The 20,481-nt window shown below is 38.0% G+C and overlaps 1 protein-coding gene across 6 annotated transcripts in view; it reads right to left on the minus strand.

Moving 5' to 3' along the window:
* CD55 (CD55 molecule (Cromer blood group)) overlaps positions 1 to 18,895 on the minus strand; it is a 62,744-nt gene extending 43,849 nt beyond the window's left edge. For 5 of the 6 annotated variants that reach the window (XR_004030120.1, XM_030813084.1, XM_003272985.4 and 2 more), the window contains exons 1-9: positions 18,363 to 18,895; positions 17,665 to 17,850; positions 15,575 to 15,766; positions 14,617 to 14,716; positions 13,211 to 13,296; positions 8,772 to 8,960; positions 2,933 to 3,046; positions 2,342 to 2,422; positions 304 to 324 (exon numbers count right to left, since the gene is read on the minus strand). Coding sequence is in view for 5 of the 6 variants with exons in the window: in XM_030813084.1 (XP_030668944.1) it covers positions 304 to 324; positions 2,342 to 2,422; positions 2,933 to 3,046; positions 8,772 to 8,960; positions 13,211 to 13,296; positions 14,617 to 14,716; positions 15,575 to 15,766; positions 17,665 to 17,850; positions 18,363 to 18,471 (1,078 nt within the window). In the remaining variant the exon portion in view is untranslated. Of the gene's footprint in view, positions 1 to 303; positions 325 to 2,341; positions 3,047 to 8,771; positions 8,961 to 13,210; positions 13,297 to 14,616; positions 14,717 to 15,574; positions 15,767 to 17,664; positions 17,851 to 18,362 lie in introns of all 6 variants that reach the window. The other variant, XM_012506759.2, reaches the window with a different exon arrangement.
* Positions 18,896 to 20,481: the final 1,586 nt, after the last annotated feature.

The following is a 20,481-nucleotide window of genomic DNA, read 5'->3' on the forward strand; positions in this document are numbered from 1 at the left end:
TAGTGAAATGTTTATGAAGGAAATGATACGATGTCTGGTATTATCTTCCAAATAATCCAGGGAGTGTGAGGGAAGTGGGTATCCATGAGTTGAAAATCGCGGAATCTGAGTGAGTATATGAGGATTCACTGTACTATTTTCCCTATTTGAGTGATGTTTAAAGTTTTCCATACTAAAAAGTTTAAAAATAAATTGCAGGATAAATTTTTTTAAAAACAAGAAGACAATATTATCTCCCAGGAATATGGATTGTATATCCCACAGTGAAAACAATTTCTTTTATGGCCTGAGAGCCAAACTTACCAGATAGAAGACTGGTAGTACCTACAGACGAAGGGAAAAAAAAGGGTTAACAACAAGAATTTGTTAAAGTCATTGATTTGCTAGCAATTTCATATACTATCAATAAACTACACTAGAAAACTCAAAAGCAACTCAAATTTCCATAAATGAAATAATTATAAATGTATAAAAACAATTACACATTATTAACTTAATCAAGTAGAATGTAAACATTACTGTCTATATCTGTTCAACAGAATCAACACTGTAAATATAAATTATGATAACGAGTTATTGACTACCAAAACAAATGCCATTTAAATTTGGTTATAAGACTTTAGGGCAAGAAACATGTTTGAAAACTTAAACAGTAAATAATTGTTGATCCAATCCTACTATCAAGAAACTTATAAGATGACTAAGTCCCTTTTAACAGACTATATCAAAACTCAAAACTGCCATATCACCTTATTATTTATATCTTTCAATGACTATGGATGAGGCATTGCAAGAGTAAATTTACTTTCAGATAAGCATATTTATAACAATAAATAAGCTGCTCTCCTAAGCGAGGTGAACACATTGACTCAAGAGTGCCATTTAGAACAAGCAATATTACTCAGCAGAAAAAGTGCAGGATTAAACTGTGCACTGGATATGAACTGGATGAATTAATCTCTAAGCCTCTAATTCCTCATCTATAAAATCAATCTGAAGATACTTTGCAAGGTTGTGGTACAGACGAGTGGCATCAAATAGAAGGTGAATGGAACATATCGCTATAGTATATACTCAGTAAGTGGTGGCTACAATATTTTTTCAATTAAATAAAAAAAGAGTTAAATATGGCATTTTATATTGTGCCCTGAAAGAGTAAATTAATTGTACCTAAGAGTAAAATTTGATCTCAAATATTCATATATTATAATTGACTCATTAGGTTCAGTTTAAATGTGTTAAATTATCTTATACTTTTTACAGAAGGAAATATGTCAATAAAGTTAGTTCTATAACGAATTTATAAGTGACGCTTATTTCTCTTTGCCTTGCCCTATTAAAAACTGGATGTATTCAACCTAGAAATTTTAGACCAAGAGATGTCACAAAATTGTAAAGAAGTAAAAAACCACATAAAGAATTAAAATTAGTGAAGTAAATCAAAATTAATCAATGTAAGCCACAAAACCAATGCTGAGTGCTAAAAGGTAATGAAACATATACAGTTTCTGTAAATTATTTTAAAAATATGAAACATTATTATGTACTACTTATGGAAACATACATGGAGTATTGGAATGAAAACAGGAAGTAAGCACATCAGTTTCAGGGCAGTAATTGCCTTGGAGGGAGAAAAATGGGCTGGGGAAATGTATTAAGGGAACTTTAACAATAACATCCATAATGTTTAAATTCTTAAAAATATCCAGGTGCTGGCAAAATAGGCTTCAAGGTAACAATTATGAAATATATAAAATCATTTTGAAAATACGGTCATAATGGGTAAAACTATAGATAAAACACAATTACTTGGTGCCACTGAGAACCTACCGTTTATAGAGCCTTGTAATAATATGAACTATTTGAAAGGATCTCTGTATTTTCAATTACTTAGACGACACTATTGAGATGTTTTACCAGATCTGCAACTCTAGGGAATCCGGAAAGATTCCTTAGCATGCTTTGAGGGATGGGTCTCTATCAATGAACCAGACCCAGGACTCACCCTTAAAGACAGTACATATTTGGTTCTTTGAAGGGGTCTTGAATAATTCGTTGACTCCCTAAAACTACTACAGAAAACAGAATTTTTTTATCAATCTTAATTTAGCATTTTTTTTTAATGGGGCCACAGTCTTTTTCTCTATTATTGTAAATGTTTCTTTAAGATTTGCCCTAGTACAATCCAAGTCCGCTTCCAAATAAAGTAAAAAGTATTAGTATGAAAAACCCTGGCTACAATATATTAGAGACCATTTAATCCTGCAATCTTGGTCAAGTTCATATTTTCACCATAGCACATTAGATCCATACTCAGTAAACCTGAACAGTGTCAACTGACCTGAAGTGGTTCCACTTCCTTTATTTGGGGTTGTTTCACGAAAATGCTTGGTTGTCCTGGAAACAGGTGTACTCCGTGTTGCTGTAATATGAGCAGAAGGGAATCTTTGTGTACTCTTGAGACCATTAGTCACTGGGGAATGTACATTAGTGGACTTACGTGTTGCTGGAGGACTCTGCGTAAATGCAACTTTTGCTGTGGTGAATCTTTGGGCTGTCAGTGTGGCCTGTGTAGCAGAAGCATTTGTCATCGTGGGATTCTGAGTTGCAGGAGGGGTCTTTGTAGATAGGGTTTTTGATATGAAAGATGTCTGAGCTGCTGCTGGGGCTTTGGTGGCTGAATCATTTGCTCTGGTGGGTTTCTGAAGAGTCGGTAGGGTTCCTGTAGCTGAAACATTTACTATGGTGTGTCTTTGAGGTGTTGATGAGACTCCTGTAGCTGGAACATTTATTGTGGTGGGTTTCTGAGGTGTTGGTGTGACTGCTGTACCTGCGACATTTACTGTGGTGGGTTTCTGAGGAGTTGGTGGGGTTCTTGTAGCTGAAACATTTTCTGTGGTGTGTTTTTGAAGAACTGATAGAGTCTCTGTACCTTGAGCATTTGGTGTGGTGGTTTTCTGAGAAGTTGGTGAGACTTCTGTAGTTGGAACATTTACTGTGGTAGGTTTCTGAACTGTTGGTGGGACCTTGGAAGTTAGAGATTTTCCTGTGAAAGAAAAGGTTGAGAAACAAGTTAGCTGAATATTGCTGGCCATATTAAGATTCTTAGCCATTGCTTTCTCTGTGGCTATCCTTTCTCTCTCCCCACAAACACCTAGGTATGACTTTCAGGAAACCAACTCTTATTATCTCCTTCTCAAGGAGCTGAAGTTCTAAGTTGCGTTTGCTTTGATATAAATTATACCTACGGGTAACTAAAGAAGACTTATACTAAAGTATACTGAGGTGCTTAAGCTGCTTCTTGTGAAATAAACAAATCAAAGAGTCACTAGTGATCTTATTCTGTGGCACATCTCTATTTTCTCTCCCAAATTATCTTTTGTGCTGATACGAAAGAACAACAGGATGTTGTTCTAGAACAACTAAGCCAACAGACAATCACAGCCTTTTCTATCACTTAACCTTAATGAGCCTGAGAACTTGTTTTGTTTCACTTCTTGTTTAAAGTGACACTTGAGTCTGAGTAAAAATAACTTTTAATTCTCTTGTGCTAGTTACCAACTTTCCATACACTAGTTTCTCTAGGAAACCAAGTCTTATTGTGTATTTCTCAAGGAGCTGAAGTTCTAAGTTGCTTTTGCTTTGATATAAATTATACCTACGGGTGACTAAAGACTTATACCAAAGTATACTGAGGTGCTTAAGCTGCTTCTTGTGAAATAAACAAATCAAAGTTAGAGTCACTAGTGATCTTATTCTGTGGCACATCTCTATTTTCTCTCCCAAATTATCTTTCGTGCTAATACTAAAGAACAACAGGATGTTGTTCTAGAACAACTAAGCCAACAGAGACAGTCACAGCCTTTTCTATCACTTAACCTTAATGAGCCTGAGAACTTCTTTTGTTTCATTTCTTGTTTACAAGTGATACTTGAGTCTGAGTAAAAATAACTCCTTTTAATTCTCTTGTGCCGGTTACCAACTTTCCATACACTAGTTCCTCTTTAGATTTCAGACTAGATAACAAGTCAGGTGAAACTTTCATAAGAACATACTCTGAGAAGCATAAATCTAACAGCAGAGCAACTTTTTCGGTCTTCAGAGCCCATCTGCCATTGGGTCGCTTATACAAAGTCCCTGTTGAGGCAGTATTGGGTAGTGCCGAAGCCTGATTTCACCATGTACTAGTGAGCTCTAGCAAGTCCCTAACCCTTCTAAGCTATAATTTCCTCATCTGTAAAATGAGGATAAAAGCAGAACAGATTGAGTAATTATTATTGAGTGAGGATTAAGGGAAATAATTGAGTAAGCTATTTCACAGTGTCTGTCCCAGAAGCAAGAGATTACATCATCCAGGATGACAGTTGCCAGCCCCATCACACACTGGATGCCCTAGGAACTCAGATGGTATTGGTCGCTTTTTTCTGACTCCTAACCCTATCTCACAGGCTGCTATAAGGGATAAATCGAGTAAAACGCCTAGCAGGTAACACAGGACTTAGCAGGCACTCAAACAATGAAAATCATTATTAAGATAAGTAAAGTTTTTTAATGAACTTTTCATTCTAAGACCCTCCTATATGAAAACTATTCTAAATTATTCTTTGTTCTATCAGGTTAGTTCTCAGTTTTGATCCAGAGAATGTATATACTACCTTAGAGTTTAAATTTCCTAGAAGTTAATTTTTTAGTTATCTTTTCGTTACTGATGTCTAGTTTAATTCCACTGTGGCTAGAAGGTATGGTCTGAATAACTTCAATCTTTTGCAATGTACTGTAGCTTAGAGCCCAGCATAGGGTCAATTTTGGTAAATATCCCATGTGCACTTGAAAAAACATACTTGTCACGGTCCTAATAGGTTCAATGGTCTCATATGTATATATGTTTAATTGTTGCTCAGATCTTTAGTCTCACTGATTTTTGGTTGCTTGTCCTATTAGGTATTGAGATAGGTGTGGAATTTTCTAACTATGAGTGTGTATTTGTCTATTTTTTCTGTCCATTTTTGCTACATATAGATTGAAGCTATTTTATCAAGTACATAGATTCCAGATTGTGCTATATTACTGTTGAGTTGGCCTCCTTATCATTATGAACTGTTTCATCTTAAAATACACATTGATATTAATGTAACTGTGTCAGCTTATTTTGAAGGGTTAATGTTTGCAAGGTATATTTTTCCATCCTTTACTTTCAACTATTCTGTGTTCTTGTAATTAAACTGTGTCTCTTGTAAATAGTAAAGAACTAGGTTCTTTTTAAAATCTTTTTAAGTCTGACAATCTTGGTCAAATTGCACTTAATATAATTACTGACATACTTGGGTTTATATCAACGACCTTATTAGTTTTCTATTTCTCCCATCTATTCTTTGTTCCTTTCTGCTTCTCTCTCTTGTTCTCTTTTGGATTAAATATCCATTATTATTCTTTTATTAGCTTGTGATTTATTATTCTGTCATTCATTTGTAGCAACCCTAGAGATCACAATATTAGACTATAAGTCAATTACGCAAACTATCACTTTTACCACCTTTTCAGTACTGCTAGAACTGTGTAACCTTTAAATAAATTTACCTTTCTGCCTTTTGCATTGTTATTGTGCATTTGTATTCTATGTATAATTCAGACCCCACAGGACATTACATGCACTGTTTGTAAACTCTGTATCCATTTATCCTTGTCAGTGTTCATTTCCTTTTGTATTTTCATGTTTTACCTGGGATTATTTTCATTCTATTTGAAGAATTTTCTTTAGTTTCTCATTCTGTGCATGTTTGGTCTGCTAGTGCAAAGTTTTCTTGGTTTTTGTCTGAATACATCTCTATTTTGCATTCAGTTTTGAATGATATATTAATTGGGCATAGAATTCTAGGTGAACAGTAATTTTCTTACAGTATTTTAAAGATTTCTTCTTATTGTCTTTTGGCTTGCATCATTTTTTGCTGAGCGGTGATCAGTTTTACTGTTGCTTCTTTGAAGTTTTTGTTGTTTGTTTTTGCGATGAGTGTTTTTATTTTTATTCAGCTTAGATTCAGAGAGTTTCTTGAATCTGTTGGCTAATGTACTTTTATCAGTTTTGGAAAATTCTGAGTAAGTATCATTTTAAATATTTCTTCTGCTCCTATTTCTCTTCTCCTCCTCCTCCTTCCCCTCTTCCTTTTTGTCTCACTTTCTCTTTTTCCTAACGTGTTAGCATGGTTTAACATGTCTCAAATGTCTCAAACTTTTATCTATATTTCACATTCCTTTTTCTCTTTGTGCATCAAGTTTGGGTATTTTTAACTGATCTTTCAGTTCCTAATACTGTTTCCTTCTCTGTCTGAATAGATAACCTATGTATTGTGTTCTTAATTTCAGATATTTTCCAGTTGTAGAATATTCATTTTACTCCATTTTTACAGATTCCAATTGAAGTTCTCTTTTCTTTTATCATCTTAAACTTGTTAATCAGTTATTTTAAGGTCCTCATTTGCTAACTCAATTATCTGGATATTCTTGATTTGGTCATATTTTCTTGCTTCCTTCCATATCTAACAGTCTTTTGTTGTATGCCAAACATTGTATATAAAACATCTGGATGATATGATATGCCTTTCTGATAAGCGGACTGCATTGAGGTAATCATATCTTCAACCTATTAGGAATTGAGCTGGGTTTCAGTTTCAGTAAGACTCCATCTACTTCTGCTTTTGCCTCTGTTTCTTGGGAGTGGCCCTTCCGGGCTTCTGACTGAAAGCCTGGCGGATTTTTGTTGTTTCACCTTTGAAAGATGGCAGGAGATCCAGGTCTGTCCTTCAGAGTTCTCCCAGCCATCTAATGTCCTTCCCTATACAGTTTCAAAATGAGCACAGATGTGCTAAAGGGGAGACCTGTGTTATGCTAGCTAAAAGCCTGTTTCGCTGGTGGGTATATGCTATCCAAATACCATCAAGTTCTGAGAGATTTCATTTTGTACTTTAGAAGCTCTGGGTCAAGCTTCCCAGCCTCACATGCAGCCCCAAAATTAGCGAATGGCCTTTAGGAAAAATTGGTTCCACATTTGAGGGCCTCAGTTTCCAGTGTATTACCCTATCCCTCCATAACCATTAAAGCGTTGCTGGTTTCTCTTTCCTGGAAGTGGTCTTTTGTCTGGGTCAAGGTGAATCCTTAGTCCAGCTTCAGAATCAGCAAAGGTCCCTAAGGAAAACTGGCTTACATCAGGATGGGTTGCCTTCACCACCTGCCCCCAGGAATTTTAGTTCATTCAGACCTTGTTGCTTCCACAGCTGTATCTTATGCCTTAAAATATATAATTTTTTGGTAATCTATTCAGATTTTATAGTTGTTTTAGTGGAAGCATCAGCCTGCCATGACCTACTTGGGTACTTCCATATGGTTTTTTAAGCTCTAAATAACTGATCATTTAATAAAACTTGGAAAAATAAATATGAACTGGATCAAACAGCCAAATTAAAAATGCACACACACTAAACTTCATAATTAAATGAATTCAAATAATAAAAATTTTTACCATTTACATTGTAAAATCTCCCTAACAATCATTATCATTAAAGGTGCAAACACCACAATGATGTAATATTAGTGGGAGACTAAATTGGTACAGTCTTTTAAAAAGCAGTGTTACTAACGGGTATGAAAAATGTAATTAACATACCTTTGTTACAAATAATTATACTGCAAGGAATTTATTGTACAAAGGTACTTGCATACATGTGCAATGACAGATGTACAAGAATACTATAGCATCATTTGTAATAACAGTTCATAAAAAAAACCAAACTAGAACAAAAAACCTATTGCCATCAATAGAGGACTGGTTAGATAAATGAATATCCACACCATTGATATAATAAATAAAAAATATTTGTATGTTTATTTATATTCTAGAATGAAACAAAAGAATTGGTAAAAAATGGTTACCTCTCCGAGTAGGACTAGTGATAGAGAAGACGCTTTCACTTCCCATTTTGTACTCATCTCCATGGCTTTAATATTATGTCATTATGTCTATGTATAATACTTATAATAAAAATCTATTTTAATAAGGAATTTTTAAAATTCATACTAATAAAATTTCAATTATAATTACAAAAGTAAATACTCAAATGTTTGAGTCACGTTGGCATTCACCACTACTTAAACGCCACCTATTGATACTAGGCAATGTTTGGTCCAGCTTCACTGATCTTCTAAATATTTCTTTTAAAATATATTTTAAGAGCAGTTCGAAGGATTCTGAGAGTACCTTCTGGGTATAAAAAGACATTGAAAGAAAAAAGTCTAGAAGGATGAAGGAGAATGGATAATAATAGAAATTCTGGAGGCAGAAAAGAATTGAATGTTAATTCAGTGAAGTCAACAGATGGCAAGAGTTTCTCAGTCGTTGCAACATGTAGGATCACTATCTAGAGCCTTCAATCTAAGATTCTCCCTCCAATAAACCACTTGATATACTCTTTGTATAAACAAAGTACCTATATTAACTGACTGAAAGCAACATGGTATAAAACAGCAAATTTAAGCAAATTCACCAAAAATATGAGGCCTATTTTATATATACACATCATAATACGTGTGTGTGTGTGTGTGTGTACAAGCCACAGACCCTTCTGAGAAGCTTTAGAAAAATTGTGTCCCACAGAAAAATACAAATATGTATATGTAAACATTTTACATTTTTTTCTTAGGGGGTTCATAGAATGTCTGCAACCCACACATAGACCTAAGGGTAAAAATAAAGCAAAAATATAACTATCCAAAGTGATTACCTCTGCATTCAGGTGGTGGGCCACTCCATTCTCCTTCAATGTCATTCACAGTACAATAAATAGAGTGATCTCCAATCATGGTGAATCCTTTATTACATGCATACGTTACAGACTGTCTATATCCATAATTGTCACGTTCCCCTTGAATTATTCCATTGTCAATTTGTGGTGGTGCTGGACAATAAATTTCTTAAAAAACAATTCCAACATCTTTTAAATAAATAAAACTAGTAAAGTATTTTTACAAATAAGACCCAAAACATGTTAAAGCTTATATTTTAAACAAATCAAAATATCATTTTTCTAAATTCAGCATTACCAACAAGAGATGCTTACAAATGCCTATTAAGTAATTGGTAGTATATTGGAGCTTTGAATGCAAATCGTGTAGAAGACAAATGCTAACCTTGAGGCCAATTCATAGAAATAATAAGATTCAGAACATGTATGTAAAAGAAAAATTATAATAAGATGTGTGCATATCAAAATGGTGCTAGGAAAAGTGAATACTGCAGGATTTTAGAGATGAAAGCAGTGTAGTCAGAGAAGACTTGGGCAGGGAAATAGAACTTGAGTTTAAACCTAATATGTACCATGCTTTTGAGAGAGAACAGCGGAGAAAGCATTGCTCTTCACTCTAAGAGGGAAACAATAGCAAATGCAAGGAGTGGAAAATTCAAGCGGCATGTTTAAGAACTAAGTACAGATCATTTCGGATAGAGCAGAGATCTTAAATGTCAGGATTACATTTTGACTTCTAGAGTAAACATTTTAGCACATATGGACTCACAGAGACTTCATTCAAAACAATCTTACTGAGCAGCGGAACTTACAAAATAAATACAAGCAGAGGTTTAATTATACTGTAAAAAGGGACCACTCCCTGGCAGTTACCCTGAGAAAAAATTCAATGGTTCCACATAATCTAAAGGCATGATGTTGTTGTCCTTTTTTTTTTAAAAAAAAAAAAATGAAGGCAATTTAATATGTGTGTATGCCAAATTATGTTACACCAAACGTACTTAAGAACACAGAAAATACTCAGCACATTTATCAATCACTCTTCGGTCTTAGATCAAAACAAGCAGCAAGAACAAGCTGTTCTGATTTACTCTAACAGAGTGCGCAGAGACACACATACCATTGGTTCAGTTCAAACATTTTCTGAGTGCCTAACACATGCCAGGCATTTTTTTATAATTGGAAGTGCAAAGGTGAACAAGATATAGTTCCTATGTCTTAAAAGCTAGTGGGAAAAAAGATTCAGAGATGATTTCAATAAAAAATGTAAGGGTCATCATAGAAGTAGCCAGCCTGGGAATCTTTCTGATGGGCTAGGGAACTAACTCTTAGTAAGGAAAATATAGCTAAGTAAAGAAGGGGCAGCGGGGCATGGTGGTTCACACCTGTAATCCCAGCACTTTGGGAGGCTGAGGTGGGCAGACTGCTTGAGCCCAGGAGTTCGAGACCAGCCTGGGCAACATAAGGAAGCCCTGTCTATGCAAAAAATACTCAAATTAGCTGGGCATGGTGGCGTGCACCTATAGTCCCAGCTACAAGGAAGGCTGAGGTGGGAGGATCACTTGGGCTGAGGAGGTTGAGGCTGCAGTGAGCTGTGATCGCACCACTGCACTTCAGCCTGGGCAACAGAGTGAGACCCTGTCTCAATTTAAAAAAAAGAAAAAAAAGAGATACATGGAAACCACAGCAGTTTGCATGTGTAAGGCATAAAACATGAGGGCAAGACCTGAGTGTCAAGCAGTAGGTAGACCACGGCTGCCTTGTACACTATACTAAGGAATTTGGGCTTTTTAAGTGATAGGAGATATGAATAAGCTCTAAGGAGGAAACAGATGTCTAAGTCACATCTGTGTTTCAGATTGCTCTGGGTAAAATATGGATGAAACATTAATAGAGTGAAAGAATGGAGGCAGGAGGCCATTACTATCAGTGTCACTCTTGAACTCAGGCAACTAAGACTGCTGCCTCAGACCCCACATTTTAAAACGCTGTGCTCTGGCCCTCCTCTGGATGCATCTCTCCCCTGTTGGTGGGATGTCTGTAGGCTGAGAGCATATACTCAATGACAGCCTGTCCTACGACTTCTCCTCCATTCCAGAACATGCTCCAGGAACTAGCACCCAGAATTCCCTGTGCCAACACCCCTTCCAGGGCCTGAGAGGGTCCCTCCCACTGGTCCATGTTCTTGAAGGTGGTCTATCCTGCTGATATACTCACCTCTAACCCAACAGACAATGGAGGGTGGATACAAGTTATGTGGATGTAGTGGACATGACTTGGGTATGTAGGCTGAGTTGTCCGCTTATGTGCACCAGAGAACCCATACAGTGTGGGAAGAGGAAGGGCTATGTAAAACAAGGTGGGTCTTAGGTCAGCGACCTCCATTTATATTCTTGCCTGGGCCCTGAAAATGTTAGGGGTGGCCCTAATTGCAATAGTCCATGGGAGGAATAATAAACTATGCTAGAAGTATACAGATGGAGAGCAAAACACAAGTTTGAAAAACAGATTGAGGAAGTAAAGCACAATGATTTAGGGATGAGATGTGGGGAGTTAAGATAAAGAGAAGGGTCTGGGATGATAGTCATTACATAGCAGGGATTGATTCTAGGTTAGCAGACACCATCAGTCAACTAAAATTTTGAAAAAGAAAACATTGGCAGAGAGACAAACAGGTCCTCTGACAGTGAGGCTCCATTCAGGGGTAAACTAGCAGCACCTCTGTTTTCTGTATAACTATAGACAATTAGTGAATGTGTCCACTGTTCTTTCCTTCTTCATATCCATATTCATGCATGGACATTGAAGCAACCTCATGTGTTTATAGGCTAGGGCTATATACTTGAGGTGAAGGAGTACATTATTTAAGAATTTACTTTCCATTCAATCTTTTTGGTATGGTCAGAACAAGTTATGTGGAAAATCAAAATGATCCTAAAAGAAGTAAGGCCTTATAGGGATATTTGAAGGCACTGGGATTGCTTAAGAACAGGGGCTCTTTCCTACAGGATGCAGATGTCAGTGGTTGCTGAGTCACACAGAGGATAGAAGAGTCAAGAAGGAAAACATGAACATCAGAATATTCAGCATGGAGCTCAAGACACCAGATAGGGAAGCAACGCTGTGGCCTAGATGCACAAGCAGGAAGATAAAGTGGGTTTGCATTTCTGTCAAATTCATGACACAGCAGGTGCTTGTGAAAATACTGGCTTCAGATGGGAGACTGTTTGTCTGAACTTTGTGACATGTTGCCTGGGTCAAACAAAAGATATGGCCCAGCTTTTCCTTGTTTTCTATCTTTAATTTACTATCATTTACAATGTCTCCTACTGGACAACGAAAATGGGAAAGGTGCTACTGGGTAGCAATGATGAAAAATTTAAAAACGAGAAAAAAATGGTAGTAGTATGACATCTCAAAAAGAAGGGCACATGGTGGGTGTGGCAGGGACAGGCTCCTTGATGGCACGGCTTTGTTTTGTCTTCGTATCAGTTGACCCTACACGTTGCCTACCAGAGTGTCAATCGATAAATATTTGATAAATTACACTAAATCTACTCTAGTTTTCTTCCCCTAATAACACACAAAAACTTTAACTTATCAATAATTTTGACAATAGGGACCTTCAGAAGTCATTTGCAGGAGGGCACATTGTGTGTAGAGAGAGAGAAGGATGGAAAGCAAGCAAGCCTACATTTTAAAATGTTGCATGTATTTTATTCCTTTCAATTTCCAAGAGACATGTGTCTCTAACTGACATATATTTGACTGGATATATATCCATTTATAATATTATTTCTGCACCATATATTTGAGAAGATTCTCAAATACAGACACAGTATTTCTTCTTGACGGTATAAGCTTCTCTCTCTAATGATAAGAATATATCACACCTTAAAACCCTTCTAGATAATTATCTCAGTTAATTATTTTAATCCTAAGAAGCAGCATGTAGGCAATACTGGATTTTAGAAAAATGCTGGGTTTGAAATAAGAGACCTGGGTTAAAGGCCTTCCATTGCCACTTGTTTTAGGATATGGGGTCAAGTCTTATAGACCCTCTGATTGACAGTATTTTCTTACATAAAATTGTGGGGCGGAAATCTTTTACCTATCATACTTGACTTTAGAAGTAATGGTTAAACAATAAATGACCAAGTGCAATACAAACCTAAGTTTGTTTTTAATCCTCATTCTATAGTTTGGGAATTGGGACTCAGAAAACTTGATGGTTTATCTTCACAGCTGCTAAATGAAGGAACATCACTAGAAAAGGTCTTAAAATTAGCAAAGCACTCATATATTGAAAGGTGGGTTTGCCACAAATACACACTGTGCTAATTCTTAAGGGGCAGAAATTAATTTATCATTGAGTACTCAGCCTCACAACCTGAGTGCTTAGATTTTTTAACTCTTACCTCTGCACTCTGGAAACGGTTCACTCCACTGGACAGAGCTGCCTGAAGTAAGACAGAAACTAGAAGTTGGGCCAAGTAATTTGTACCTAAAGCAATAGGGGAAGAAAAAAGAGTTTGTTACATTCACACATATTTGACTTTCCTCAATTCTCCAGGTTATTATCTTAAAATATTTACTACAGAATTAGGTGAAGATAAAACAGTAGTTGATAAAAGTCCACACAGTAGTTTAAAGGAAAACAAAAATTAAGTTTAAAAAGGTGACATCCAAAGAGTAAAAACGGATAAGATATGTACATTTTTTATTTGCATGGGGAATATGTTAGAAAGCATAAAAGTGTTTTAAACATTTTTAAATGACATAGATAATTGAACATTTCATACTTCTGAGTTCTAAATATGGGCTTCACAGAATAACAGAATGTACTTATATTTAAAGGGCTAAAATCCCAGCACTTTGGGAGGCCGAGGTGGGCGGATCACGAGGTCAGGAGGTCGAGACCACGGTGAAACCCAGTCTCTACTAAAAATACAAAAAAAAAAAATTAGCCGGGCGTGGTGGCGGGCGCCTGTAGTCCCAGCTACTCGGAGAGGCTGAGGCAGGAGAATGGCGTGACCCCGGGAGGCGGAGCTTGCAGTGAGCCGAGATTGCGCCACTGCACTCCAGCCTGGGCGACAGAGCAAGACTCCGTCTCACCAAAAAAAAAAAAAAAAAAAAAAAAAAAAAAGGGTTCAAAGTACTTCCCAGATTTTGTGTTCATGACCTAACCAATATCTGTGTTTCATATAGGAGACAAGTGATACAGATATTTTTACTTTATAAAGAATAGGGACACACACAGAGTAAAACAGAATATTTAATTTACAGATATGAAATGAGAAAATAAATGTAAAGTTTTCAACAGTGTCTGAGACATTGATGGTACTCAATGAATGAGTTCCTTTTCCCTATATAGAGAACTGATCAAAGAACTTAGAATACTTTCACAATAGGAATGTCTTTAACTCATGTTGTTTTGTAACAGCTTGTTTGCATATAGAAAAACTCATGAAAATTCATTATTTAGGTCAACTAAAGATTGGTTTAGTATTTAACATTTGAAGAATTATTTCTGCAAGTATCATCATCTCAATTTTTTTATTAATCACATTTAAAATTTTATATTGAATCACATATTTACTGAAATCAGAATTTAGAGAATTTTGGTGGTATAAGAAATCTTCCTTTCTTGCCCCATTTTACTAAATTTAACTGTGATGAGCTCATGATGAAGGGTCTTTGAGGAGAGGGATTGTTTTAGTTGCTACTAGCTGTGAATACCAGTCATGAAACTAACAATCTCACCTTAAGTCCTAATTTGTTTTCTCATTTCCTAAATACAGGGTTTTAGTATGCCCAAACTTACCCTGTATTACATGAGAAGAAGATGGTTTCGCCAAATAATATGCCATTTGGTACACTGATCTGACCATTTGGTATTTCTCCAGGATTAGGGCATGATTTCTCTAGAATAGAATACAAATTGATTTTTTTAAATTATCAGGCATACACACAAAGGTAACTATGTAAGGTGGTGGATATGTTAATTAGCTTGACTGTGTTAATCATTTCACAATGTGCACATATATCAAAACATCATGTTGTACACCTAAAATAATATTTGTTGATTATACCTCAATAAAGCTCGGGAAAAAATTTTGAAAAAATTATCAAGCATATATATGTAAATTCATCATCTGAACCATTGATATTTCTTATCCTTAGACTTTTTTTTTTTTTTTTTGAGATGGAGTTTTGCTCTGTTGCCCAGGCTGGAGTGTGGTGACATAATCTCAGCTCACCGCAACCTCTGCCTCCCAGGTTCAAAGGATTCTCCTGCCTCAGCCTTCCAAGAAGCTGGGATTACAGGCATGCGCCACCACGCCCACCTAGTTTTTATATTTTTAGTAGAGTCGGGGTTTCATCATGTTGGCCAGGCTAGTCTCAATCTCCTGACCTCAAGTGGTCCACCTGCCTCTGTCTCCCAAAGTGCTGGGATTACAGGCATGAGCCACCATGCCTGACCCTTAGACTTCTTTAATTCTAATTTCTCTTTATAATAAGTTTTGAAAAAGCAATGAATTTAGAATATATACTTATTTCATTTTAGGCAACCTCAAACTAATTAAATGTGAAATTTTTGAGTGAATAAGTATTCCTACCACATATTTAGTTTGTCTAATCCAAAATAAATTGACACTCATGGTCCTATGAAGAAACATCCTAAATAATAATATATACAAATAGAGTTCTAGCATGAATGAAGGGATACTATTTCCCCCAAACACCAGATGGTTGAAAATACTTTAAAAAATTATACTCACTTTTACAAAATTTATCTGCTGTGGACCACTTTAAATTCTCAAGGCAAGTTAGTTTTGTTGATAGAGAAGGCTCTCTTTTGTAACCTGGACGGCACTCATATTCCACAAAAGTACCGACTGGAAAATAATTCTGAGTGATATAAGGCTGTTTGAGGGATGCAAAATTTAGCCTGGTTGGCACCTCGCAGCTACCTAAAAGTATTAACAAAAGCAGCAACAAAAAAAGTAGTATCAATTTTTGTTTTATCATCTATACTTAATTATTTGGACCCTAATAACCCCCTTTCTTTACTGCTTTGCACATATTTGGTACTTAACTATATTAATATCACCATGGCACTTGCAATGTAGCAAATGTATTCACATGTATACTTTATTTCCTAGTTACTAGAGGCTTAGGAAGTAGAGTTGGTACACAGATATCACTATCCCCACTTAAAAAACAAAAACCATTTAAGTTGCCTGGCACAGTTCTGGCATTCAATAAATGTTGGTTTCCTTACCCTGCCCTAAAGAACTACACAGCACCATATAGTACAGGAATAAGGTATTTCCAGACGCCTGGACTAATGTCCTGCACAACGATAATAGCAGCTAACATTTATTTACATATAAACTCATTTAATTCCCACAAGCCCTGGGGGCAAGGATGAGTCAATTGTATACATAAAGTATTTACACCTGTAAACAGATTGCCCACAAATTGTATATATAAAGTATTTACATCTGTAAACAGATTGCCCACAAATGTGAATCTAGAGAGGTATGGTCAAGTGGAAGGGTCATCATTGGATCTGTAGTCAGAAGACCCAAGTTTACACCTTGGTTTTGGCGTAAAAGCTGCTGCTCTTGAGGAAGTTATTAAATTACTGGGGTTTGTCTCCTCCACCATAAAAAGAGGGTAAGAGCCCCAACTTACCTCATGAGGTTGTTTGGAGGATTGGATAAAGTAATAACATGGGGAAGAGTTAAAACATGATACATGTGCAAAGACTATGTACTTCATCCTACTGCCTCTATTGTGGATAAAAATAAAAAGTTAAAGCCTATTTCACGCATGGCTTCTAAAGGTATTTGTAACAATTTCTGTATTTACTGTAGCTATTGATTTAGGTTGTTCAAAGTCAGGTTATCGGGTCTCTTTATCTTTACTCATATATCTCAAAGCTAATACAGGGCTATGTAAGTAACAGATTTTTTTCCTCCAAGATAATGCCAATACATATTTTATGAAACCAAAGGGCACATGAGGTGTGGATGACTGTATGTATATTCACCTAAAACAGGAAATCTTCATTTCTTTTAATTCTACTAGATATCAGTATCAAACACGGTTACTGTGTTGGCCCCAAAACAACTCTTCACTGGGCCTCTTATTCATTTTTAACAATCAATCTATCTACCTGTCTATCTATATCCCAGTTTATACATCTCTCTCTCCCTATATATATCTCTCTCCATATATATATATGTATATCTATCCCTATATATATATAAATCCCAATTTATATATATACACATATATTTTTTCAAAGTAGCAAGAAGAGAAGATTTGGAATATTCTCCACACAAACACCAAGTGTTTGAGGTACTGGCTATCCAATTACCCTGATTAATCATGACATATTGTATGCATGTGCCAAAATATCACAGGTACCCTATAAATACGTACAAGTATAACAGACTTTGAAGTAAATATTGAGAGCTTTTAAAAATGCCACCACAGAGTTGTATTTGGTAAGTCCTACTTTATAAAATGCTTAAGAAAACAGTTCATTTATGCTATGTGTCCCAAGGCAATTGCCAAATATATTTTATGTTTACTCCCTAAACAATAACTATTGTTTATTTTCTCTACTAGTTCGTTCAAGAGGTACAGTGTTAGGAAGAAAAACTCTTAATGAAGCAGCAGGACCTACTCAGGGTGGTAAATGTCTTCAATTAGCTGGAGTGTGAAGTGCCAACAGGGTATACCCTGGGGTTTAGTAACGCTAGAGAACTATCAATTACTAGTCACTCCAAAGATATATAAAAATAAATTTAAGATACATTCCATTCCCAGAACTTTTCTAAAAAGATGAAGAACTTACGATTGCAGAACTCTTCAATATCTGACCATTGACTGCCCTTAAGGCAGATCACTGAGTTCTTCTTGCCAGGAATTTTCATAAAGCTTTCTTCACATTTGTACGTTACTACGGTACCCTCGGGAAAACTTGCATGGCCTTCCAAAGCTGGCTGGGCATTAGGTACACCTGGGGGAAGGCCACAGTCACCTAGGGAGACAAAAGCAGAACTGAAGGAAATGACTATCAGGTGTCCTCACAGTTGCTGTTTTCAAGACACAAGCCCCCTTGAAATGCCACACCTGAAAGGGATGGCATGCAAGTTTGCAACATCGTGTGCTCCACACGGCTGGACTCTGTCTAGAGTGGGGAGCGGTCAGCGGTCTGGCCTCCCATCCTTTTAGACCAGCTTTTTGCGGGTTAAGGATACACTCTGAGCCCTCCCTTTCGATTTTCCCAGGCTTGGCTGCTCCGCAAACCCAGCCGGGGCCTCTTTAACCCTCCACGCCGACCCCTAAAGCCAAGTCAGCTGAGGGACGACACAGCAGGAGCCCCAAATGCTGGTGAGCGGCAAGAGCCTTAAAGGTACAGGACGGCGGGAAGCACGACCGCGGGCCACGCTCCCCACCTGCCAAGTCCCCGGCCCCTGTGCGTGTCTCAGAGACCGACTTGGACCTCCCACCCAGCCCAGGGGCTTCCCCGGCCGCCGGGCCCCTACTCACCCCACACGGCCGGCAGGCACAAAAGCACCAGCAGCAGCAGCAGCAGCAGCCGAGGCAGCTCCCCGAGGAGGGGCAGCGCTGCAGGCACGCTCGGCCGCGCGACGGTCATGGCGCGCCGGTTCAGAACAAGGACGCGCCGCCGGGACTCCGCGGAGTCGCAGCTACGCCCAGCGACCTGAGCGAGTTACGGTAAGCATAAGCCTGGTGGCTCCGCAATACCAGTTAAATGAGTGCTTTGGGCGGGGCCTGGGCTGGGGCTCTGTGTCACCAAGGGTGGGACAAACAAGACGGGTGGAGTAGGGGTTTGTTGTGGTCAGAGGGCTCCGGCGTCATACGCCCCTGGGGGCCCTCGACTCGGGGACCGTGGGGAGTGGAAGGAAGAGGAGCTCGCTGGCAACCCCCTCTGGGACTCACTCTCTCCACTGCTGGGTGGGGCCTGCAATGACCTGCCTTCTAGAAACCTAAATATCTACTCGCTACGTAAACACAAACGGGGTGGAAACGAGAGAGGGGGAGGGGTGCTCAAGTATCGCAGGCCTTGCTGCCCGAACGTGAGTTCGTCTAAGCGGAGCATCCCCGTGCTTGAGTGCGGCCAAGCGGAGCTTCAGGTGCGGTGGAGTTCGGGGCGTCGTGGGCCCTCTACTGGGAGGTCTGTCAAACGCCAGCACGAGGGTGGGGAAATAACTAGGGAGGGAGGGGAAGTAACTAAGGAGGAAGGGCATTATCTCCTAGAACACTCTCTAATGTGAAAACGGAGACCTAGGGAAACAGGTTGAGTAACACAGTAGGGAGTGAACATTGTTCATGCCTTGTTCGGGTGGGAGTCACTTTCTTCACCCGGGTTCTCCTTATTTACCAAAGACACCACTTTGGGATTACTCCAGCCTGACTGTAGAGGGAAATTCACCAGTGTGTGTGTGTGTGTGTGTGTGCACCTCGGGGCGGTGTGGGGTGGGGGAAAGGGGTGGGATAACAACAAAAACAGACCCCAAAAAGCTGAATGGTGCTGGGGTGGATTTTAAGAGGAAGGCTTGTTACAAACCCTTTGGAATAAATAGCCTGAGGTTTGCAAGACTGGCCACACATTAGAATCATGTGGGTAGCTTATATGTATGTATATATATATATATATATATTTATATATTCATATATATGTGTACATATAGAAATATATATACTTTAAGTTCTGGGATACATGTGCAGAACATGCAGGTTTGTTACATAGGTATACACGTGCCATGGTGGTTTGCTGCACCCATCAACCCATCATCTACATTAGGTATTTCTCCTAATGCTATCCCTCCCCTAACTCCCACCCCCAACAGGCCCCCGTGTGTGATGTTCCCCTCCCGGTGTCCATGTATTCTCATTGTTCAACTGCCACTTATGAGTAAGAACATGCAGTGTTTGGTTTTCTGGTCTTGTGTTAGTTTGCTGAGATTGATGGTTTCCAGCTTCATCCATGTCCCTGCATAGGACATGAACTCATCCTTTTTTATGGCTGCATAGTATTCTATGATGTATATGTGCCACATTTTCTTTATCCAGTCTATCATTGATGGGCATATGGGTTGGTTCCAATCCAGAGGCCTAAACTGCACCTTAGACAAATTAAATCAGCATCTTTGGGGATGGGACTGGGTATCAGGATTACTTAAAGTGCCACACTGTGCAGCCAAGTTTGAGAACCACAGACCTATATGGTACTGGTCAGAGTAAAGATCTATCCAGCTTAGGACCACCACCCCTGTCAAAAACAGAAAGGATATAGATGGCAAGGTGGGTTGCCCTTCTTCATAGAGAATAGCCTCAAGAACATGCTTCCCTTTAATAATTTATCTGGGTCTGCCTAGCAGAGTCCTAGCCTAGATTCCTTTTCCCTTAAATGTCTTACCTCGTTAAGTGAAATTCCCTACTTGGAATTATACTTTGGTCTATGGACCAGCTGTGGGGGTATTTGTTATATCCTATCATGATATTCTTTCCTGAAGGTTTTCTGATAGCTCTTTACTGGTTGGTATAAGCTTTATAAGGAGGAAAACAACAATTTTTCAATCATAGCATTTTCTCTGACCCATACCTACTGTATAGAACCAAACCCTGTGTTGCCCATTGCTGG

Source organism: Nomascus leucogenys, chromosome 5 (genome assembly GCF_006542625.1).
Source record: "Nomascus leucogenys isolate Asia chromosome 5, Asia_NLE_v1, whole genome shotgun sequence".
Taxonomy (NCBI): domain Eukaryota; kingdom Metazoa; phylum Chordata; class Mammalia; order Primates; family Hylobatidae; genus Nomascus; species Nomascus leucogenys.